General features: G+C 48.3%; 1 protein-coding gene across 1 annotated transcript; it reads right to left on the reverse strand.

Moving 5' to 3' along the window:
* Positions 1-17,417: 17,417 nt before the first annotated feature.
* LOC136758324 (matrix metalloproteinase-21-like) lies at positions 17,418-21,452 on the reverse strand. The gene is made up of 8 exons (XM_066712573.1): positions 21,435-21,452; positions 20,625-21,282; positions 20,345-20,484; positions 19,967-20,108; positions 19,379-19,636; positions 18,956-19,128; positions 18,052-18,151; positions 17,418-17,614 (listed from the first exon to the last, which is right to left on the reverse strand). The coding sequence occupies exons 1-8, from the start codon at positions 21,450-21,452 to the stop codon at positions 17,418-17,420; spliced, it is 1,686 nt and encodes a 561-aa protein (XP_066568670.1).
* Positions 21,453-25,873: the final 4,421 nt, after the last annotated feature.

The following is a 25,873-nucleotide window of genomic DNA, read 5'->3' on the forward strand; positions in this document are numbered from 1 at the left end:
TTTAAGTAGATTTGTTCAAGCGGCAAAAAGCCTGTGTGAAGTAAGGAAGGATAAACCTTTTCGTCTCAGATTTTGTCTGCACATTTCTGCAGAGAATTGAGGAAACCAGCAAACTGTAATTTAATCAACACAGCCCAGTCCACACAGCTGCTGTCTCTGAGCTCTTCCTCTGTGTCTCCCTGTCTCTCTCTGTGTCTCTCTGTGTCTTTCTGTGTCTCTGTGTCTCTCTCTGTGTCCCACTTTCTGTCTCTCTATGACTCTTGACTCACCGAGCAGGGCGGAGGAGCACAACTCTCCAGAGCACTCAAAATGCACAGCCGCAGTCAGCTGCCTGTGGGAATATATGAATCTCTTATCATTCAGAAAGTTGGGCTTCTTTGTTGTTAGTGTGTGTGTGTTTTTGGAAGGGGTGCTTGCAACATTTAATTGCAGCAGAAAACAGCATCCAATTAGAGAACTGGCTCTTGCTCGGCTGGGGGGGTGGGTTCTCTGGTTTGGTGCAAAAGGGGAAGTTTTCCAGGCTTTTTTTTATACTTCCACACAACACCCTTCACTTGTGCAGTATTGAGAGAGGGGGAGAGAAGGAGAGAGGTTTTGGAGGCCTTGGTGTGTGCAAGTCCATGTCTGTGGTGTTTAGTAGAGCAACTTGCAAAAGTTAAGGAACAAACTAATCGAGGCTTGCACTAAAGGTCACGGTGAGCTCTCTGACAACATGGTTTCAATTTCATAAGTTTGCTAACAGAATTGGGAAATTTGTAGGTATCGTTGTCAGAGGAATTGACTAACAGAAAATATTCTGATCAAATTTCTGACCAGCCATGCTGGCGTGTCATCTGATATCGCACCGGAGTTCTGCAGAACTCATGTGAATGAGTCGATTGATAAACGAGCCGTTATCAAGGATCGGCATTCATTAGAGTGATCAAATCACCCCAGCACTGTTTCAGCGAGCAAAGACTTTCCACTTCAGCTGTACGTGCCTGTCTACGTCTGCGCCCGCTGGTGTGAGTGTGTGAGTCTCTTCGGCCTTGCATTTGGATGCAGGCGGGATCTCGTCAATAACATCCTCTGGAAAGTTGTCCCTGGCAGGCAGCCACTCTGCCCATAAAGAGAGAGCGAGGCGGCCGCCAGCTCGCCCTTCGCTGCGCCACTCTGCGGATACCGCGCCACAAACTGGGCCGGCCAGGCTTTGAGACAGAGGCAGACAGAGAGGGTGGGGGGAAGAGGAAGCAGAGTGGCACACAGGGGGCAGAGACACTCAGTCCCAAGAAAACAGCCCTGAACCCCAGACAGACTGACACCGTGTGCAAACAGGACAGGCAGCAAGACTGGCTGCCAGCTGGGAGGGAGTCAGTCAGGGCACTGAACACAGGCTATGGGCAGTTGATCTCCACATGCATACTTGCATGGTCACGCACACACACGCACACACACAACACACACACACACACACACACTGAAAATGCCTCTGAACACATGTCCATATTTCCCAGATCTGTGGTCGATACTTTAGTCTGATTCCACCAGTTTGTGAAACCAGTTTAGTGTTTCATATAAACCCACAGAGAGAGAGAGAGAGAGAGAGAGAGATGGAGAGGGATAGAGAGGGAATGAGGTAGAGGAGAAGGGGGAGAGGGAGAGAGGGAGACAGAAGGAGAGTGTGAGGACAGGCCCTGGCCATGAGCGCTCCTCCGTGTCTGGCCTGAGCACCGAACGAGCTCATGGATATCCAAGGTATTTTTGGAGGGTGATGTCACACAGGGAGAAGTGAAGGTCAGGGGACAGAGGGAGAGATGAAGAGATTGGAAGGGAGAGAGGGAGAGAGAGAGGAATGCCAATCTAACAGTTCCATAGTTGGGCAATTGAGCATTTCCAGACAGACAGGCAGACAGATAGAAAGACAGACAGACAGGCAGACAAACAGACAGACCCAGGGCGGGAGTGTGGTGCTGTCCTCCCTGTTTCTCCTCGCTCACCTGCTACCTGCGCCAGGTGAGGGGGCACTGACTGTGTGCTACCACACATAATTACATTAAAACAACAGGAACAAATGCTCTTACACATTAATAATAAGAAACAAATGCATGCACACACGCACACACAACACACACACTCAATGCTGGCTCTACTCCCTTGCCTCCCTTCACCAGTAACATTGATGTGCTAGTATGTACCGTGACACCAAGCCCCTTCACATATGCTGATCTAACACTATTCATATAAATAGGGACGGGTGTGTTATGTGTGTGTGTGGGAGGGGGCAATCTATTTACTGACACAGCAACTATCACTGATATCACTAATATTGAGCCCCCAGCCCCAGCTGTACCCCTTCAAGGTCGCATTAACAAGCGAGAGTGCAAATCAAAGACATAGGGAGAAGTGGTGAGGGGTGGTGAGAGAGAGAGAGAGAGATGGAGAAAGGGAGAGATAGAGATATTGGGGGAGGGAGAAGGAGAGAGAGAGAGAGAGAGAGAGAGAGAGAGAGAGAGAGAGAGAGAGGCAAAGTCCTTCACGGCATGCCACTGTCACCTCTCTGCTCAGATCCCAGCGGCGATGGGTATCGATCGGGCGGTCTGTGGCCGAGGTGCGAATTGACAGAGTTATATAAACACAGGTTTACATAAACACAGGGGCAAGAAGACCCATGTATTTATAGATTTATTAATGGATTTATTTCTATTGATTTAACGATTTGTCTGTTTATCATTTCGCCCTTGGGTTCCTGGGCATGCTCAGTGCACTACAGCTCCCGTCTGCGCTCTGAAATGGACCACTGTTGGCTTCCGGTGCCAGTAATCAAAAAGCACAACACTGCTGTGTGTGAGAAACAGTTATAAAGTGACAGGGGTCCGTGGTGGGTAGCGTGGCATGCTCGGACCCGGAGTTTGGTCTGTGTTGAGACATAAAAAGCAGATGAACGAGTGGTGGTCAACAGAAAGAGCAACCCGGACTTGTGAATGGAGTTGTGCTCCTCTAAAGCACCATGTTGAACACACAGGTAAACTCCACTGCTGCTGATGAGAGTCATTCTCATGCCAAACTACCTGCAGCAATGGGGAACAATAACATGCAAATAGAGCAATTAGGAACCAGGAGTTTAATTAGGACCGAGGGGAGAGGGGAGGAGTGTGACGTCAGAGGCAAGATCTCTTAATTAGCTGAGTGGGGCTGCTAACTGATAAACACACACACACACGCACACACACACGCACATACACACACACGCGTGCTTCCACACACACACTCGATTCCTGTTGATTGCTGTTTCCTTCACAGTTGGTTTCTTTCTTCCTTTCTTCCCCTTGTTGGCAATGCTACCCTGCCCCTGTGTGACGTGAAACGGTGTTTAAAATCTGCTGAGCTCTCTGCTCAGAGGCCTGTTCGACCCCAGCTTTTGTCCCCAGAGTCCGAGGCCCAGAGCAACACGGCTGGAGGTGAACAGAGAAGGGAGCCGCTGTCTCGGCCGAGAGTAATGGCTCCACGCACTGCATGGAGGTGTATTGAGCTGCCATGGCTGCAGGCAGTGAGAGAGAGCGCTACTGTTTGTGAGTTATCGTTGTTGAGGGAGTTGTTGTAATTTGCTGCAGAAAAGAAATCTCTCTTTCTCTCTCTCTCTCTCTCTCTCTCTCTCACCCCCTCCTCCCTCTCTCTCTCATACACCTCCCCTACTCCACCCTCCGTTACCTTTCAGGCCTGGAAACTCTGCAATGAGTCATTCTCTTCCTCTCTATCTCTCTCTCTCTCCCACTGCAGAAAAGTGTGCTGCTGCCTTTGCCAGACTCACAGACACAGCTCTGGGGGTGGGGAGGGACAGGGCATTCTCACAGGTTGATTTCTCTATTGAGGAAAGATGGGGGGTCCACCTGCCATTGCATTGTAACACAAAGAGGAATGTGCAGTACCAGATATAGGCTAAGAAAATGACAGAGAGAGAGAAAGAGAGTGAGTCCTGCTATATTAGGGGAGTGTTGTCTTAGTGATGGTAAAGATACCACACAACACCAAGCACAAAACAGAGCAGACACCAACACAGTGGCACTGTCTAACAAGGCAGGTCTCTGTACTATATATATGGACAGACATGAATATTCATAGACACAGATGTGTTTTAAGCTGTGTCAAAAGAATCCTCCTGTGTGGAGGATGGGCCAGCTGATCAACGGGCGATCAATACACAACCCGATTGAAAACACAGCAGCGGTATTGATGAGCAGAGAGACTGAGGGGGTGCGTGGTCCCAGCGACAGAGGGAAAAACAGATGAGGTGGAGGAACAGAGCAGACGGAGGACAGTAAGCGAGCAATGCAATTAGGTAATCAATAAAGTTAATTAATCAATCAATGCTGTGGCTGAGAATCGAAGAAGGGTGATACATGTTTGCTGAAAGTGAATAAATACATCCATCAATTCATCAATAAATAAATAAATAATGGATTTTTAGCATAATTGGTCGTTTTTGACAGTGCTTAGAAACACTGATGAATTGCTGTTAATAATATACTACTACTACTACTACTACTACTACTATTACTACTAATAATAATCATCACTATCATCACAGTAATATTTGTCAATTAATTTCCTGTGTTATATGTATATATATATATATATATATATATATATCCATCCTTGAAAGCTCTCTCACCTTCAAATCATGTCACAATGGGGGGAAGACAATAATAATAATAAATAAATAAACCTTGAAAGAAAACAGAACGAGATCAGTAAGAGAAGGTGCCCGCGGGGCTCCAGATGTCTGTGTGACTGCTGCCACGAGGAGAGCAATGAAACATTGATTCCAATTACATGAATTATGAAAGTCCTGGAGAAGAGAGGGTGTGTGTGTGTGTGAGTGAATGTGTGCAAGGGGGGTCAGATCATCCATAAAAAGAACAAATTCATTAAACAAAATACTAAAGTTCTGCTTGTCCTCTCCCAGACGGCTGTAAATCAGAGCCGACTATGAAACATGACCAATGAGCTGGCTTCCCCCATAATGCCCTTCTCTCTCTCGTTAGTACAGCTGTCTGCAGTGCTGTTGGGATGGACACCGGGATTCACCCCCCACAAAAACATATTACTCCATCAGCACTGGTACCAGACTGCCTCTCAAACTCAGGGCACCCCAAGACCCCCCACTGTACCCACTGTTACCTGCCTTTTAAAGGTGTAGTATACCAGACTGCACCCACAGTAAAGAGAGGGACAGTGCAGTGCACCCAGGGCCAGGACAGAATGAAGGAGAGAGGGTGGGTCTGTGCCTGGTTGTGCCACTCAGCATTGGCAGCAGAACCCGAGCGAGTGCGGTCCATTTCCACACTGCGAGAAACAAAATGGGATTGCGTTGAACTGAAGTGATGAAGTTGCCCCCGGGGTCCCGAGCCGGCAGACAGCAGCAGGAACAGGGGCCCCTGCCTCTGGTGGGGAGAGACAAATAAAGGGGACCATGGAGAGACTGTGACGGGGAGAGAGGTGGGGGCCGGTGGCTAGGGGGTGGGTAGTGGTGATGTGATGATGTCATATCGAGTGCTGAGGTGTGTGTGTGTGTGTGGGGGGGACTCCAAAGGGAGGGGCTGTTCGGCCTCCGCAGTTTATCTGCAATGCATCAGCAGTTCTGCATTCATCTTTCTCTCTCTCTCTCTCTCCCTTTAACCCCCCCTCCCCCACTCTCTCCCTCTTCCTCTCCCTTCCCCTCCCTCCCTGTGTTTTGATTACTGGAGGTTCCGGCTCAGCTGCACAGCTACACGACACAGACGGGGAAGATCTTTTACAGTGGACCCCACACACACCACACAGAAAGACAGATAGAGAGAGAGAGAGAGAGAGAGAGAGAGAGAGAGAGAATATACCCTGCACTAGTGCATGCAGAAAACATCCCAGGGCAGAACACAACGCTTGAATTGAAGGGAGCCCAGCAGCCTTAAGAGTCTCACAGGAGCTCAGTCCTCTATGCACTGCCAGCGCTGGCTCTCTGTGCAGGGAAACACACGGATGCTGTAAACACAGTATAAAAGTGTCCCTCACTCTGCCACTCTGCCACTCACAACCCCTTGGCACAGGCGGAGTGGCCAGTCACATCGGTGTCCCAGGCAACGGTCCAGCTCTGCAGTGCCTGCATGTGTGTGAGGGGCTGTGTGTGGGAGAGTGTGTGAGGGAGTGTGTTTGAGTCCTTACAATGCATTGTTCTGCATTTCTTCATATAAAGTGCTATCACTTATTTTGCAAATTGGCATGATCTGCAGCCATAGTCATGCTGGGACAACTCAAATAGGATTGGTTTAAGATGTGGCAAGTCAGTGATGCCATTGTGGGTGGTGGAATCTGATTGGTCATTCATTAGCGTCCTAAAAAAAAGAATACAAAAAAAAGGCTGACAACTCTAGGTGTATTTTAGCATCACGACAAATAGGTCCCAGTGTCAACAAGCGCCATGGAAGCCTTGAGAGTGTGTGTGTGTGTCTCTGTGTGTGTGTGTCTCTGCTAAGAGCGTCAGGTGTTGGTAGGGAAAAATGAACAGCAACTGCCAAGATGTAAAAAACTGACCATCCTTTCTATAGGAGCACAGAGGTCCCTGTATGCACTGAGCAGCTCGACCAATCAGCGCTGAACAGCATCACATGACCTGGTCCCAGCCCTGAGTGTGAACTGCACTTCACCGAGACCCTGGGTCCATGTTCCCTGCCAACCACTCTGAAAACAACAACACACAAACGTCTCTCTCATGGCCGGGGCCACAAAGGGATGCTTCAGAGGAGCACAGGGTGAAAAGAGTGAAATGAAAGAGTTAATTGTGTTTCTGGGTGAGAGATCTGAGGGAGTCACTCAGCAGTTTGTGTGCCCCTGCTGTTGTGCGCTGATCCCCTGGGACCCGGGCCTCCTCTCCCAGCAGTGCTGACTGAGTGGGTCGTTACAAACACAATTACAGGCCGTCAGAAACCCCACTGTCCGCTGTGCTGGGTCTTTTATTTTCTTCCTTAAGCTTTCCACTGAGATTCACTGATACAAGCAAGCTTTAATGCTCATGACGGGTGACTCCTTGTTCGATAAAAAAAAAACAGACATAGATAAATAAATAAATACATTTGTTGCAAAATAAAGCTAAGATAGATATCCATGCCCCACTGTTCTTCTGACAGAAAGGAAACAAAGTGAACTGTGCAGTTTTCCCTGATGAAACCGTCAGTCAGTGGAGGGAGGATGAGCAGAACAGACAGGTTTGTATTGCTGATGCCAGTCTGGAGTGCCGCTTTGAATAATTTGTGGCTATGGGGGAGTAGAAGTACATAACTATATAAATTAAAGCATCAAACACTAGAATAGAACATATACTAAACTTAAAGCCTTTACACACGCTAGCAAAGTTCATTCACGGATAAATAAAGTTGTGTAAAACTTGTCACAGCCGGTATTACTGAGGTGCTTGGGTATCTTATGGATAATGTGTGAAGTTCAGTGCCGTTTAAAAAGCTCTTCTCACACCAGCGAGGTGCGGCTTTTTCTCCTGGTTTACGTGAAAGCAGAAGGAGGGGAGAGAGATTTAGGGTCTGATGAGGAGCCCGGGCTGCAGGAGAGAGAGAGAGAGGGAGGGGAGGGGAGGGAGGGAGAGAGTGATGGCAGACTGCGGTTGTTCCTGCAGCAGTTATGACGAGAGCCAGGGCGGGGGAGGGGGGTGCGTGACGGAGGAGAGGAGAGGAGAGGAGAGAGGGACGGGAGGGCACCGCCACCACAGAGCAGTAGAGAAAGTCAGAATAAAACAAAGAAAATATACTTTATTATTATTATAAATAAATGACACAGTCTGAAGACATCGCGAGAAGGTCTTTCCTTAATTGCTGTCACTGCAGTCTGTTGATTCCACACAGCACACAAGACTCAACTGGCTGTTTAGTCAGCAGAGTTGCAAATGCAAAGTTAGTTGCAACCAATCTCAAGTACTATATTTTATTGTATTTATGATCTCGTTTTCACTCATAGCCTACCGTGTCAGAATCCTCGTCTTGCATGGGTCCTTTTTTTTCGTTTCTTTTGCACGCTTTGCATGGCGCCGCCTGTGCCAGGGCTCAGCTGGAAGCGCACAATGCCACTGACGAGAAAATAGACACATTATAGACTGATGTGATGCACCATCTCCTGTAAATGCACACAAAGAGAGCTGTCAGCAGAGACAAAGCGAGAGGCTCTCAAACTATCTATCCATGTGGATATATGTTTGACTGGAGCCCTGCTGATTGTGCTGAAGAGGTGTAATGATGTCCTCTTCTGGTGGCAGGAAATCGGGCAGGTTATAGTCAATAAATGAAAAGAAAAGAAACCCCACATGAAGATCCTCTCTCAGCCCCTCGCGCTTATCTATTAAGAGTTCTTCATCAATTGCCAAAACGTGAGAAGGAGCTGGCAAAAAGACCCGTACTGCCCCCTACCGGGCACATCAGGGTATGAGTCTGGACCGGACCCAGACTGGAGATATGTCTCTGGCAATGGCCTGTCCGCAGGGGGGTGGCGTTACAGTTGAGATGCTCAGTGTCTCCGGTTGTTCAGGTTACACGTCTCTCTTTGAAGATTTTCACATGCTTTGTTCACTACTTGCAATGATCAAAGATAATGGATCGATCTGTGACACCCAGTAAATGAAAATAAATTAACAAATTGAATTCTAGTAGACTCGAGAAATTCTTTCGATGTTCATTTTCGTGTGGAATCTGCAAACTCAACTAATAAATGAGCTTGACTGTTTCTATTTATTTATTTATTTATTTATTTTTGGACCAGGTCTCTACAGTTATTACGAATGAATTACAACGATCATACATATGGGCGTCAGTCTTTTTATATTAAAAATCTATATTTTATCACGCTGCCTGTGATTGTGACCAAGGGAAAGGTTTCGAAAGCAGGCGTTAAATGAATGACCATCAATGAATGTAATCAGTGCAGGTGAAATGAAGCATTAGTCAAAGTCAGTGGTTCTCGATCCTGGTCTTGAAGGACCCTGCTGGTTTTTGTTCCAACTGAGCTCTTAATTACTTAATTTAACCTTAATTGACGAATCAATCTGCTTAGATTTGACTTTTTGAATTGTGTAATAAAAGAGGTTCTTTAATAAGCTGTTGATACAATTCTATACTTAAATTTAAACCCCCTACTGTTTAGCATAATTACAAAAACCAGCAGGGTAGCTGTTCCGCAGGACCAAGATTGAGCACCACTGGTCAGACTCGATGAATCGGTCTCAAGTAAAAATAACAAACATTTATAAAATTGTTCCCTGGCAGAAGCGAGGATTGTCATTAATTCAACAGGGGCGGACTTGGTGCAGAGCTCCACCAAGAACAAGTAAAGCAGTTAACAAATGTCAATACGACGTGTGTCTGTCTGTGCGAAGGTAAAGCCCATTTCATCCGTGGTGAATAACGATCGTGCGCAGAGGACCTCTTAATTGCTCTGATTGAATCACTAATTGGATAAAATTAACACTATACTCTCTATGCTCCTAACAGCTAAGCGGGAAAGATATTGTAGCTGCAAGTGTATGTTCAGCTGCTAAACAATTCAGAAAACGACTTGTGAAAAAGTTAAATGTATAAATATGCATATAAATGCGGAGCAGAGAAGGCTGCAGCGCCCCAGGAATACAGATTCGCGTCCTGTTTTAGGACCCCAGGGTGCTGAGCTCTCAGCCCGGGACTGGCAGTGGTTACACCGGGTGGTCTGAGCACTGTTGGCGGGGGAGAGCTGGTGTTGCGTGTGGGCAACCAGGCGGCAGAATTACTTAAAAACGGGGTTAAACTAAATTAGACGGGAGCTAAAACCACTGCATTGACCTGACAAGGAATCAGTCTGACAGAGTATAATAGACCAGGAGAATTTGATTGAAATATTTATTAGTTTCGAGATAGGATTTGCTGGGACACAAGCGGCCCTTTGGCAGAGTTCCGTGGGTGTTGATCTCAAGTGTTTTCTACCTGAATTACCCCAGCAGTTCCCTGAAACAGTAATGGGAGCAGTCAGCGGAAACTGTCTGCCTGCTAACACACGCTAGGAGCTGTGGTTATTTTAAGTTTCTGTTGGTATGACTCAGATATACTTTTTTGACTCATAACTTCTGTGTAATGTATTATCAATTATGAATCGTATTATCAGTGGTGGTATAAGTAGTTGTAGCAACAGTTTTCACATCTCTGCCACTGTGTGGGCTAGAATATGGAGAACAAACAACCAAAGAATCCAGATCTATTGTTTGGTCTCCTGTGTTTGAAGGCAGGCTCCTCTGAGCACCGCAGCTCTCCGAGCACACATCCTCAACAACTTGACTTTGCGATAAAAGACGATCTTCGGTGTCAGTGTTTCAAACCAGCGTCTTCCTTTGGAGGAAACCCCAGGGGAACAGAGTAGGAGTTACAGGAAGAGGCTTCTTGCAAACTCAGTCCCACAGATCTCGACAACTGAGACTCTTGACTTTGTCATTGAGTCTTCAAATACTTTTTGTTTTCTTTATTTAAACGCACAAGTTCTGTTTCACTCCAAGTCGATATTATGCTCTGCCATTAGAAATTGTTTTGGACATGTGCATTGTATTGCAGTCTGTGGCATTATAGTATTGTGTATTGCATTGCATGCCACTCTGCTGTACTGTACTGTATTACACTGCATTGTATTATAATTCAGTGCATTGAAAACCAACATTCACATGTGTTGTGTGCCGGGATATGAGGGCCTCGTTTACTGGGGTTTGACTTCTTTCCTGCAGCCATTAAAAATGAAGTAAAGAAAAGAAAAACATATTAAATGTTTCTGAGAGGTTTCTTTGAGTTCAGACCCTGGGGAGGATTTGGCCTAGTTTAGAAAGATTAAGAGCAGTTTGCCATCTGTCAAGAGAATAAAACCTGAACAGAGAGATTCCAACTTCACCTCCTACACCCACCCACATCTCAGACACACACTCTCACTCCTGAACACACAAACACACCTAAACACGCACACACACATACACTCCTAAACACACAAACACCCCTAAACAAACACACACACCCCTAAACACACACACTCTCATTGATGACAGAGCACATTTTGCACCCGAGCTGTGAGAGTTGTGCTGCTGCTGGGCGAGATGGGCGGGTCAGTCTGAGCTCCATGGCTGGGCTCCTGCGGCAACACCAGCTCTTGAACCTGTGCCATCATTGCTGCACATCAATCTCCACAGCAAACTGCAACACTATCTGCCTGCAGTCTGCTCTGATGGCGGTCCACCGCTCTGCAGTGCAGTGCTGGTACACTGAGAGGAAGTAGGGGGCTGTTGACTGCGGACTGGGAGCAAGAGTTCACACTGTTACACTCGTTGTGTGTGTGGACTGTGGTAGGACTTATATACTCTTTCCCCTTCCTAAGTTTGGAGGTTTTGCTTGTTTGTTTTCTTCACACTGCAGTAACTTCAAAATCATCTCACTTCAAAACCTAAATAGTCAAGTGTTGTGTTGTGCTGTTGCCGTGCCGTATGGTGTAGTATATTTTGGTGTAGTGTAGTGTTGTGGTCTTGCTGCTCATTTGGGGCTGTGTGGATCGCTAGCTAGCAGGCCAGGGTTTGAACCCGGGGTTCCGGTGGCACAAAGACCATTCCAATTATGCAAGTTAATTTCTTATTTAAATGGGGGCAATTCATTGTGAGATGGATTGGGTGGGGCAACGACCAGACGGTCAACTCCACCCCCCCCACCACCCTGGTAACTTAGCAGAGGAGCAGAGCAGGGCCTGGACAGACCCTGATGGCTTGCGTGACTGGTACTCTGTGTGGCAAGATGCCAACGCTTCTGTCTCACTGTCTCGGAGCCTCAGCAACAGAGAGAGAGAGAGGGAGAGGGGTGGGGGTGGCAGACATATGCATCCAGCAGTGTGGCCAGGCAAGGGTTTCCTGTACAGGTGTGTGTGTGTGTTTGTGTGCGTGTGTATGTGTCTTTCTGAAAATATATAGCAGCTGCAGCAGCACCCCTCACACTCTGCACAGCGACTCCGAGTATTTTTAGAGCTGCCCCTATTAAATATTTACCAGGCTGAAAATGAACGGAGCCATTAGGAAATTTGGAAAATCAGAACTTCTCTCTCTGTCACAACTCCCTGGTGCCTGCAGATAACGAGCCTTATACCCCCCCACCTACACTAACTGAGCCCCCCAACCTCCAGCCCCGGCTGAGGCTCACAGAACTGGGGCAGCACAGTCATTCCTGGGGAACCGCAGCCATGTGTCTGGACAGGGGCCGGGCCGCCCCCAGTGGAGCGCTGCTGCATTAATAAAACACTCTGCGTCACCGCGGCACTGGAAACTGCCCCCCACCCCCCATCCCGCGGGACGGCAGCGTTGAGCTCATCCATTTATGCCTCATTCATCGCCTCTGTGGTGCATTTAAGAAACGATTTAGACACAGACACAGACAGATATATCAGATGCAGAGACGGGATAGACAGATAGATAGATGAATATACAGACAGGTAAGTAGATGGATAGTTGAAGTATATAGATAGATAGGTAAGTGGACAGCGAGAGGGGCAGGTGGACAGATAGATGGACACACACCTATAGACTGAAAGGCGGCACGCGGTGCTGCCCACTACTGTACCAACCAAGGGAACTTTTTGTATGAAAACACTGCCGACTAACTCCCGTCTCCAAAACAATCCAGCCGCAGAGCGCAGTAAACTTGCAGAGAATGTGCCTGCACATTTAACAGCCAAATAAATAAGAAACTAGCTCCCGCCTGCTGGTCGTCTGGGACGCGTGTGAGTGAGAGTGCTGTGCGGGAGGCAGTAATGGGCAGTGCATTGTTGGGGGGGAGTCTTAATTACTGCGGTTGGAGTAGAGATCGGTGACGGGGGGAGGGGGAGGGGGAGGGGGGCAGCGGCAACAACACACTCTTCCACGGTGGTGAGTCATCCTGTCACGGCCACTCATTACTCTCTCTCTCTCTCTCTTCCTAGCACGTCTCAATCCTGCTTTCTCTTCTTCCCCCTTCCTTTCACACTCTCCTACACCCTCTCTCTCTCTTACTCTCTTTCTATCACTCTTTCCCTGTCTTTTTCTTCCCCTCCTTCCCTTCCCTCCCAGAGAAGGCAGTGAGAACAATATAGAAAGACAGATAGATGGAAAGACTGCATGAGAGAGAGAGAGAGAGAGGCCTGCAGAGATCACAGCTTGACAACACCAACACAAGAATACAGAGACGCGCACACAGACACACATTGCCGAACGACACTGAAACTTTAATTGCAACAGAGAGCACAGTTATTTTTAACATACGAAAGCAACAGAAAAACAAAGCAATCCTAAGAGTTAATAAACTGGTTGTGAAGGCAAATGTTGATTATGGGAACATTGCTGTGTAATAGTAACAGTAGTTGCAGTAATAATAATAATAATAATAATAATAATAATAATAATAATAATAATAATAATAATAATAATAATACAAGAATATAAAAGTGAATGGGTGAATGAATTTCACTGTGTTTGGGGCAAGTTGACAAGTTTAATCTTGAAGAAAGTTGCATCATAGTATAATTACAGTAAACTGGATGGACAAAAGGGAGGAGCAAATTTCCCAATGGAGCACAAAAGCTTAAAATGTTGTCCTAGTGTGCAAACACACACACACACACGCACACCTACCCTACTATGTCTTCAAGAGATCAAGATTCTGGTCTCTTTAAAGAGCTTTGCCCAAGGTATTGATCCACGAGGAGAAGATTTATTAAAGACTGATCACGTCAGGAAACGTTTATGTCCCTTCAGATACAAGAAAGCAAGCAACCCTAAACCCAGATCAATAGGGTGGGCAAGATTCCTGGCGGACGTCCCATGCGCCGCAGAGAAACGTGTCCCCGTGCTTGATTTTCCAGACGGACCTGGACAGATCCTGAGACTGGATGTCATGGCCCGTCCTCCGGCTCTGAAAGCGCAGGGATGGACCTCCAGTGGAATTAAATGACCTTTGTCTCGGCGGTCATCGCAGAGGCCTGCAGGAGAAACATGTTAATAAATACAAGCAATAAAACATGGCATGTGCACATCAGGGTGTGAAAACCAGCAGCAGCAGACGCAGGAGTTTGAGTGCGGGCTTAGAAATGCATTATGGGTTTCTTTTCTCTCTTCTTTTATGTTTATTATTTTTTAGCAAAGTTTTTCTGATGCTTTTAAAGTTGCTGCTCAGTAGAGAGAGGTAGGGGGAAGTGGAGCATGTGTGATTGTCAGCTCCTTGTTTCCTGACCTCAGCTCCTCTCTCGCTCGCTCTCCTCTGCCCCGAGCCAACGCCCAACCCCTGCAGCACTGCACTGCTCTCTGCCTCTCTCTCCCCCTGTCCCAGCATGCCCTGCGCTCTCTCTCTTTTATCTAGGTCTCCGCTCCTTCCCCTCTCTCCCCTTTATTCTCTCCCTCCCTCTCCCTCCCCTGCCCGTCTCTCCCTGTCTCTGCAGTGTGAGCTGTGTGGTGCTAGGATGGGGAGATGTTTGCTCATCGGTGACGTTTCAGCTCACTGCAGCACTGCACCCAGCCCACAGCACTGACACTGACACACTGACACTGCACCCAGCCCACAGCACTGACACACTGACACTGACACACTGACACTCTCACACTGACACTGCACCCAGCCCACAGCACCGACACACTGACACTGACACACTGACACTGCACCCAGCCCACAGCACTGACACTGACACACTGACACTGCACCCAGCCCACAGCACTGACACACTGACACTGACACACTGACACTCTCACACTGACACTGCACCCAGCCCACAGCACTGACACACTGACACTGACACACTGACACTCTCACACTGACACTGCACCCAGCCCACAGCACCGACACACTGACACTGACACACTGACACTGCACCCAGCCCACAGCACTGACACTGACACACTGACACTGCACCCAGCCCACAGCACTGACACACTGACACTGACACACTGACACTCTCACACTGACACTGCACCCAGCCCACAGCACCGACACACTGACACTGACACTCTCACACTGACACTGCACCCAGCCCACAGCACTGACACTGACACACTGACACTGCACCCAGCCCACAGCACTGACACTGACACACTGACACTGCACCCAGCCCACAGCACTGACACACTGACACTGACACACTGACACTCTCACACTGACACTGCACCCAGCCCACAGCACCGACACTGACACTGCACCCAGCCCACAGCACCGACACACTGACACTCTCACACTGACACTGCACCCAGCCCACAGCACTGACACTGACACACTGACACTGCACCCAGCCCACAGGACTGACACTGACACACTGACACTGCACCCAGCCCACAGCACCGACACTGACGCCCTCACACTGACACTGCACCCAGCCCACAGCACTGACACTGACACACTGACACTGCACCCAGCCCACAGGACTGACACTGACACACTGACACTGCACCCAGCCCACAGCACCGACACTGACGCCCTCACACTGACACTGCACCCAGCCCACAGCACTGACACACTGACACTGCACCCAGCCCACAGCACTGACACTGACACACTGACACTGCACCCAGCCCACAGCAATGACACTGACGCTCTCACACTGGCACTGCACCCAGCCCAAGAACCGACACTGATACTGACACACACTGAAATTGACACACTCACGCACATTCCCCTCCCCAACACACACGGACAGGTACATTTTGGGCCTGAGGGGGTTACTGGCGTGTGGGGGAGCCCAAACTCAATCACATGGCAGTGCACACTGCACCGCAGAGGAGCAGAGCACGAGCAGCATCCCTGCACACAGCCATTAGCCATGTGATCCTCATGGCAACCCTCAAACTCCACAATCATCCCCGGAGTGCCGGGCTGACACAGGCCTCCAGCAGGATGTTCATACAGTTACAGAGTTGTAGCTGGAGGTATGTGATGCTGAAACAGCGTTATTTGATGGCTCACAGACATAAATGCAGTGGGAGTACAAATGCCTCCCGCTCCCACCCAAACAAATTGAGTCTGTGCAGTTCTCTCTCAGGGGCCGAATCAGATTTTCAGCAAACAAGTAGAAATAGTTCACTATTTGCTCTGCACTGCCAACCAGAGGGCTGTGGGTTTAAATCCTGGGTGAGACACGGCTGCCATCCACCTCAGCACAGACACTACCCAGAATGCCTCGGTACACATCCCAGCTGCACGGAGCGGCACGTCTGTACTTCTCTGTGGATAAGAGTGAGTCAGCCAAATAAATGAGTAGGAAAAGCCGCTCATAGTAGCTTCGTTAACATAACATCTAATTAATCGCCTGGCCAGCAGAGAGCAAAGTGCTCCAGAGATGTATCATCAGGGAGAGAGAATAGAAACGCACAGTAAATAAATCTATGGATAAATCTAACAGCCCAGTCTGCCTGGCATCAGTGGATCAGAGGAGGAGAGCTGTAATTCTTTCATGACAAGATTGAGCGCTCTGGTGTCGGGCTCTTGACTCTGCAGAAGCCGTGCCAACGATCATGAACTAGCTGCCACTGCAGTGCTCCGGCCCTGAGGCCTGTTACCTGTTACAGCATCCTGCCACCTAGTGGTAGAGGACAGACTAGTGACCTAGGGGAGATCAAATCTGAGCTCCTTCATCCCCTTTACCTTGATCACCACCTCTCTTCCTTGCTTAGTTGCTCAATAATAGTTTCCTACCATCAGAAGGCATCTTTTGATTTATGTATGAATCAGGCTTATATATCAGTAGTCAAAAAAATGTAACCGTTTCAAGAAACAATACAGTAAGAGTAACTAAGAAAACAGATTTTTCTTTTGCTTTGAGAGTGGAACCCGACAGCAAGCATCTACATCAAACATGGCAGTCACCTTCTGTCTCACAGTCGTGTCAAGGTCGCTGTGCTATGCTGTTGTGGGGGTGGAAACAGGACTCTTTCTGGACACTGATACACAGATTATTTTACAGTAAATAGGCAGAAAAAATTATGTCCAGTGAAGGCTGAGCAGACTGAACATCGCGCTGAGAAAACAGATCTGCCCAGAGGGACCGAAAGTCGAGGGGGGGGGGTCAATAAATGAATCTCCCCACAGCTGGAAATAGACCGCCATCAACACCGCTGTCTCTGCCTCCAAAAGTCGATAACAATGTGACGCTTCATCTCAAACCACTACTACTATTTAAAAGTAGCGCTGTGTGTGGTTCAGTGCATATAGGTCACTATTTCCTCCCCAATCTCCTTTCAAAACTCGCGGATGACCTCGGATTCAGCCCATGGCAGAACACTATAAAAGGACTCATCGGGACCCCAATTAGAAAGCACTCCTCCTGCAGAGTTGTCTGGTCGTCAAGGAGCGTTTAAAGAAAACATAAAAAAAACAATAAGCAAACAAACAACAACAAAGGATCTTACTTCCTTATGTGTCGTCCAGCTGGCTGGGGTGGACATCGCACAGGTCAAACCACTGTTCCGCCACCCTCCTCCGGGGCAGCAGGGCATTGTGGGATACGGAGTACTCGGGGTCGCCCCCTCTGGCCACTTCCCAGTAGTGCAGCCCTTTGAACAGGAACAGAGCGCGGTGGAAGTGGGAGTAGTAGGCAGCGTCCAGGTACCCTACAATGCCAACAGAGAGACTTGTGTATTCCACAAACACTGCTTACAGTTTACTCCCAATGTACTCAAAATGCTAGAAAAAGTGCAACTGAGATTCGATTCAGCAGGGAAAATGCAGACGTACGGTTAATGTTCAAACACAAACAACAAAATCAACATGTACACAAGACGAACAGTAAGTATTGCATATATATTCTTATAAATATTACCATAACAAAATCAGTAATTAGTGTTATCTTTCTAAAAACAACATTTTCACTTGGATTCACAACCTGGAAAACTGCACATATTGGAAATGTCATCTGTTTATGCTGGTCTGTGCCTATTCACTCACAATTGGGTACCAGCACTAAACACCCAGTCCCCACCGTGTGTGTGTCCAGGAGAGAGGAGATGGGATGATCATGAAGGAGAGTGCGCAGGGTGAGAGTGCGTACCTGTGGGATGATCTTGTTCGACAGAGGCAGGGAACACCTCCTCCAGTCTCTTGGGGAAGCCCTGCACAATCTGTTGACTGGACACACTGAACGCCAGCACCTGTAACACAGCCCGATGCCCCAGTTCATTACACTCTGCTGGACACTGACAAACCAGCAGCTGATTCACACAGTTCCATAATTAAGGGTCTGGTTTATGGAGGGCTTTAATTAATCACGCAGTCAACGAGGCGGTTTTGTCAAAAAACATTTTCCGAGGTCCGAAGACAAGCACTGCTTTGTTCAGTGGTGGTATTGACGCAGTGGGAGGCCTGTGTTTGTGTGTGGGGGAATGGGAGTGTGGAGGGCGCTTGCAGAGCGATGTTAGATGTGTATGTAATTGCCGCCCCCTGCAGCTCTCAACAGTGATTACACACACAAAGCCAGCAGAGGATTTTAAAAGCCTGTGGTCACACTGGCTGTGTTTGTTGTCCTGCTGCTGCAATTGACTCGCCCCTGCTGGCTTTCTCATCAGCACAGGGCAGACTAAGTTTCCTCTCTTTCTTCCTTCACCCAAACGAGGCTGTGGATCAGATAGTAAAAGCCCGGCTCCTGTTATGGGCACTCAATGGCACATTGAGAGGGCTTCACTGCATCGATGGTGGGCAATTATGTCGGTTTAATTAATTATTTAATATTTAAATCTACGTTCGCTGCAAAGCACGGCTGTTCTTAGATGGTAATTGTGGGAGGAGCAGGAAGTGCAGAAGGAAAAAGAGAAGGGGAAGGAGATGACAAGGATGGAGGAGCAGAAGGAGAAGGTGTCATGAGGAATTCAGATGCTTTATCAATATATTGGACCTGGGAATAAGAACCAGCCCTTATGAGTCAGAGAGGGTTTAGCTGTAACTTTAACTTTGCTGACCTCTTGGCCCTTGAAGAAGTAGATGCAGCCCAGGTGCCGGAGGAAGACAGCGGTGTCCAGGGGGCCGGAGATGCCAGGGAAGCCCTCTGAAATCAGGCGAGGGTACGACTGCCCCTCGGGATCCTGGGTGAACGCTCCGTCTGCCATGCTGTCATAGCACCAGTACTGGGTGCCTGGCAAGGGATCAAATTACAGTGTTAACTCTGACGTACAATACTGTACAGCTCAATTGACTACTGTACTGATATTATACAGAACCATACAATAAAATGCTAAACCACACTAGGTGGCGCTATATTATACAATACAATATCATTAAAATCCTATACTGTACATTACTAACAAATCTCTATTACCCCTCTAAACCTGATTGGCAGAGGTCCTCAATAAAACAGATTTGAAGAGCAGTGGTGCAGAATGTACCTTTGAAGAAGAACATGGTGTCAGAATCGAGGGTCCAGACTTGTACAACGGCATTGATGGCCCCCCCTGCCAGCCCCCCCCATGCTGTGCTCAGAGCGCGGGGGTCGCCATAGCGAGGGCGTCCCTTGCGGTTCTCGTACAGCCAGTACTGCCCCCCCCGCAGGAAGAAGGTGTTGAACCACAGCACTGGCGCCCCCTGCTGGCTGCCCTCCCTCCGCACCCAGTCAAACACCACGTCAAAGGGTCCCTCACACTGCCCTGAGAGAGAGAGACATGGATGGGAAGGGTGGTGTAAGAGAGTGGAGAAAGTTGGAGAGAAAGATATAAAAGAGGAAAGAGGGAAGGAAAGAATATGGATTCAGAGGGAGGAAGGGAAGAGGGAAGGAGAGAAAGATCTAGGGAAACAGCTCCAAATCTAGTTCTCAAGACAGGCATCTCTGTGTATTTCAACTAAGTAATTCAAAATCAATGACCAGAATGCTAAAATTGGCCAGAGAGACAAGAGATATGAAAACAAATGGACAAAAGTGAGACTTAAAGAGTATTGTCATTACTGGTGCTCCTAAGACCCCACAGGGTGTTGCTCACCATACAACTCCTGCACTGCCCTCCTGTCCTGCCAGCTCAGCTCCACAGTGCCCCCAGTGGTCAGGTAGAGGGGATGCATCACAGAATCGGGATAGGGCAGGTGCGCCAGTCCCAGCACGTGTCCGATCTCGTGGACAGCTACCTGCGGCACACAACACGCAGAACTGATGACTGATGATGTATGGAAGGGAATATTAGCTGCTGTGAGATGGAGACAGATCAATCTAGAACAATAATCCCCATTGGTGTTCCTCTTGTCTGTGTGGATGATTGTTTACACCACTTCTGATTAGAACCAATTTGAGCTGGTATAGCCGCTGTACTGTGGCTCGGGATCAGGGAGGCCTTTCAGAAGAAGACTAAGCTGGAGAGGGTTACCTGCAGCAGGCTGGGCCCCTGCTCTGAGGGGGGGGTGCTGAAAGGCTCGTCGTCGTCCAGGTGGATTTCCCCGGGCTGCAGTGTATGGGCCAGTTCCTCCCCTGGGCCATCGAATGGCCATGGGCAGCCCAGGTGCCGCCCTGAGAGAGAGACAGACAGAGGGAGAGAGAGGGAGAAAGAGAGAAAGGAAGAGAGGAAGAGAAGAAGAGGAAGCATGTTGTGAAGTCTGACACGGCCCAAGCTGAGGTACCTTGGGGCTCCTGTTCCCGGCGCCGCTCACCTGTGCCAAACCCCACACGGATATCGACCTCTGATCCTGGGGAGTCCTGGTCCTCCATGAACGACACCGGTGACGCCTCGCTCCAGTGCCGGAAAGCCAGTCGGAGGACCCGCCGCTGTGCCCACGTGGACAGACGCAGACTCTGCCCCTCCTGCAGCAGCTGCCACCGTAGGGTATGCCGGGCAAACCCCAGCCCTGGTATGGGGCCCCGGGAACCCTCCTCACCCTGTGTGCGTTTGTAGCGCCGTGGAGGGCCGCCCGTCCCACTGCGCCCTACTGTGGGCCGCTGGAAAAGAAAGTCTAGGGGGTGGGGTGTGGGGATGGAGACAGGTGGAGAGAGAGGGGCAGGGGCAGGGGGAGCAGTAGGGATGTCACAAACTGCCAGGGAATTCGTGGGCAGCTGAAGGTCTCTGAAGGAGTTTTGAGTGAGGGTAGGGCTGGAAGGGGCATCACTGGGGAAGGTCTGCCACTCAGCAGGCAGTGCAGAGGGCCGTGCTCCAGAGGTGGGAGGGGACTCTCTCGGTCTGAGTCGTAACCGCGAGATGGTTGACGTCAGTCCCCGCCTCGAAACCGGGCTCGTGGGGGGCGGCTCTCTCGCTGGGGAGGGCTGGTGCTCCGTGGTTCTCCCCCCTTGGCTGCCCTCTGTACGCTGACCTGCCTGTTTAGGGTCCAGGGAGAGTGGGGGGAGAGGGAGAAAAGAAACCAGGGGGAGAATGTGAAAACAGCAGCAAAGCAGAGCTGTGAGCCTTCAGTCTTGGGTTTAACCAAGAATGCTGCTGTCTCCGTCTCTCCCCTTCCACTTTTACTCACTCTGCCCCCGGGAACCATAGGGATGACAAAACGATATTTACATTAATGAACACTTCCGTAACTCAGGGCCACAGCTGTGCACCGATCAGCTGAGCCTGAGGAGGGGGCACTACTGCTTACCAAGCTGACGGTCTGAGAGGAGGCAGTGCTGTGTCTGCCCACCACACAATGCCCTCTGCTGCACAAGGTACAGATGACAGCCAGGGCAGACAGCAAAGAAAGACCAGCCTGCATCTCTCCGGCTGGGTTTCTGCCTGTGTGTCCGTCTGTCTATCTCTCTCTCTCTCTGTGGACACAACTCTCAGTGCCCAGAGTGGAATCTGGGAGGCTGTGCGAGGCTGAGCGAGGCTGAGCTTTAAATCCTGCCATTCTGGCACTGTCAGCCCGGTAGCACACCTGTGTCTGCCGTGGAAATGCAGGTCAGCAGAGCGAACGAGGAAAATCGACCCCACAGGATAATTGTAATCCTTCCTTCTGACAAACAAGCTGCGTCTCACATATGTATATTATTTTTGTCATAATGAAAGGTGGTCTTGTTGCCCAATATCTGGGCTGTGACAGGGAGGAGGGGAGGGCTGTGTGCCTAATGAGAAGGATTGTGTCCAGCTGAAAGCTCTGGCACTCTGCAGTAATTTCATCTGTGGTGGGCTGTGGGGGTCCTGCTAACCAGAGCTTGACGCGAAGTAGAAAAACAATACTGAAAGAAAAGAATAATAAAAGATAATGACAGGCAAGCCAGCCAGCAGAACTCCAATTTTTGTGGAGTTAATCGATGGTAGAGATGGTTACAGCACCTGCAGCAACGCTTGGAAACGGCTGCTGCGGACACATTCAACAGGAGTGGAAACGTTCAACAGGTGCAACCCCCCACCCCCCCCAAGATAGTTTCTTCAGCCGTGTAATGAAATTAAACTGAAAAATAATTGATTCTGGGACAGATGGCTAAGCATTTATAATGAGGCCCGGGGTTGTGTGAAGGTTCAGTTGAAGAGTTCCCTGGAAATTTAGACTCCCACTTAGCTCTCGCTTGGTTTTCGCTTGGTTCAGTAGAGGGTCCGAGCTGAAGGTAAGGCTTAGCTTCAAAGCTTGGTGATGCTGTGGGCTGGGGTTGTTCTTAGGCCCTGCAAAGCTTTCAAAGCCAAAATCCATGATACTTAATTTTCCATGTGCCTTTTGTGAAAGTTTAGTAGCTTCTGTGTAGCTGTCATTTGTGTACATTGGCGTTCATCTAGGTGTAGTAACACGGATTGTGCACAAGAGGACCTCAGTGAGCTACTCGTTCCCCTTGGAGGCATCATTTGAAACGCTTGACTGATAAGAAACGCAGCAGACTGAATCCATTGTGGACACGGAATTAACATGTAACGATTGTGAACGACCTCACAATAGACACGCGGCTGCGGGTGGTCTTTAACCACGGCGGGTCTGAACTGCAGAGGCGTCTCCCACCCACGTCTGTTTTCAGCAACTGGTCCTAAACGTGAAATAAAACAAATGGTGCGGACACAGGCATAACCCTGACCCCAGAAGAGCAGTTCCGCTGTTAATATGAAGTCATCACCCGAGCAGCATCCATTAAATATCATAACAATAGTAAACAAAACTAATTAAAAACGCTGGCTGTTTTAAAAAAAAAAAGTTATATATATATATATAATCAAAACAATTAGGCTATAACTGATCGTAAATATTGAAATACCCCCAAGAGTAATTACTACCTGGTACAAGGTAGTATCATAGGGGAACAAGTAATTTCACATGTGACGAAAATAATGTCTTACTGGAGAAAATGCCATTCTGCCTTAAATAGTGTCATACATGACCAAGAAATGTCATAAGGCAGCAAAAGGAATCAAATGTGATCAAAATGTCTTCTGGGGCAAATATTAGAGTAATGGCAGCATGCGCTACAGGATATAGAAGATATACATCAACAGACCAGGATGAATCATAGATAATTCTTAACCCCTGATAACAGTAAAGACATATTTATAGACTTATTATAAAGAAGTATTTCAGGTCTGGAATAGTAATGTAGGTGACAGAGGCAGTGTGTGACTGTGTGTGACAGAGGCTGTGTGGCAGAGGCAGTGTGTGACTGTGTGTGGCAGAGGCTGTGTGGCAGAGGCAGTGTGTGACTGTGTGTGGCAGAGGCTGTGTGGCAGAGGCAGTGTGTGACTGTGTGTGGCAGAGGCTGTGTGTGACAGTGCAGCAGTATTATAATCACAGGTAGCTTAATGTCTGTGCTGCTGTGTAACCTCAGAAGCCAAACTATTACAGGGTGTAGTTTAGTAATGGTACTGTATGTAGTTTACAGTCTGTAGGTGTTTCAGTCATTCAGTCAATAAAATGACACAGGGCGTGTCGTAGGTGACAGGGGCATGTGGAATAGGACAGGGGCGTGTTGTAATGAACAGGTGCATGTGGTAGGGGACAGGGGCATGCTGTGGGTGACAATATAGTGCAGGATGTTTCTATGTTTTTAAAGTTGTTAGAAATGCAACTGTGATCTTCCTTTCTGTTTCTTTCTTCTTCCCTCCCTCTGTCTCATGGGCAAAGGTAGAGCGGGATTTGGGAAACTGGTTCCCCCTGGCGATAGTGACTCACCAAAGGGAGGCGGCTGAGATTTCCTTCCCCGCTCGCTCCAGATTGCTGTTCCCCAGGGCCACACATTGCAGTGCGACGTCACTCCAGATTGCATTTCCCAGAGCCACACACTGTAGCACGGCGTGCCGGAGGCAGGGGGCCGACAAGGGCCCTGCTTCGGAGGAGAGGACAGCCATTTCACAACTTTGCAAAAAATATGAATGTGAAGGGCTCTGGTCTGTCAAGAGGAAAGGGAGGTGACCAGTGACGCTGTACTGCTTTTCCTAATGGAAGTTCTATGAAATCAGCTGGTTTATAGGAAGGGAGATGCTTACAGAGCAAGTTTTGCCCTGCAGTTACAGACTCTGTGCATCTCCTACAACCTGTCCCTGCTGGTCCACACACGTCTGGCCCGCTTTTCCTTCCGCATCCATCACACTGCAGCACATAAAACCAACGCAATCCGATTACAGGAGAGTGTGCCCGGGCCCATCGGCCTTGTCCCCTGGAAACTACAGCTTATCCCGAAATTCAGGGGCTGCTGTTTAATGTAAAATGAAAGTAAATCAACTTCATGATCTTCATCATAGCTTCTAAATAAATCTATAGGCATGATGGATGGCATTGTCTTCAGACCCTTCATGATTAGAGACCAGGAAGCAGTGGGTATGTTGGTCAGTTGATACAACTCGTTGACGTGTTTAACAGATGAGTTGATTAACAGCTTTGTTGTGGAGGGAACCAGAAGAGCCAGTGTGAGGTCGGGGGAGCAGGGGTCTCCCCAGTTGAGACTGAGTGTCCGTCGCACAGCAGTACTCTGATCAGAGACCCTAACTGCGGCTGCATGTTGTCAAGGGCTATTTCCATAATGGTCAAAGCTTAAAAGAGGCCACGCTGTCCTGCCGAGCTCCGTCTCATACCTGTTGGGAGAACGTAAAAACATACTATAAACATCTATAAACAGTCAAGTACAAATACAGAAGACTTCCATGTTACAACCTTGAAAACTCAAACAAGTACACACAAATATAACTGGTCAAATCAAGGACACAAGTAAAAAGTTACAGCCATACGAAAACAAAAAATTAAATGCATAAAATCTGACTTTACAGCTACAGGACAGAAGTAGCAACCACGTTTCATTTCTAACATCCATGTGCTGCAGGTTTGAGATGTCAGTGACTGATGGATCTGCGTGGCTCTATCCTTGCTGTGTGTGTGTGTGTGTGTGTGTGTGTGTGTGTGTGTGCGTTTCAGACACCACTGTGGTCGACACATAATTATGGGAAGAATGAATCACACTGGCATTGATATTCTTTATTCCAATTAAAAAGTACATGCACTTGCAAAAAAACATTTGATGTAGACGACACTTCCCAGACACAGTTTGTAAAACACACAATAAAGACATAGATGACACCATAAAAAGATACAAAGTCCACTGGCTGTACAAACTTCAGTTATAACAGTTACAAATATAACAGGAACAAGCATTTAAATACATTGTCTCCATATTCTATAATTATTAGTGGATTATACAACCTGGAACCTACCCCCCCAACCACCCATACATACATGGAGATGGGCTTAAAACAATCACATAGGCCTATAAACATACACACATTTATATATATGCATACTGTGGGATTTGTTTATCTATTGTATAAACATAAATACAGAAGTACGGTATATATGCAACATAGTTCTGTATTTATGTTTATTTGTATGCTGCCGCTTTACAAAAAGAGAAGTACACGCAGCTTGAGAGAGAGAGAGAGAGAGAGAAGGGAGGGGGTCGCGGTCTAACCCCCCACCCCGTCCTGCGAGTCTGTGGGAAACGGGACAGTCTCAGC

Source organism: Amia ocellicauda, chromosome 9 (assembly GCF_036373705.1).
Source record: "Amia ocellicauda isolate fAmiCal2 chromosome 9, fAmiCal2.hap1, whole genome shotgun sequence".
Classification (NCBI taxonomy): Eukaryota; Metazoa; Chordata; class Actinopteri; order Amiiformes; family Amiidae; genus Amia; species Amia ocellicauda.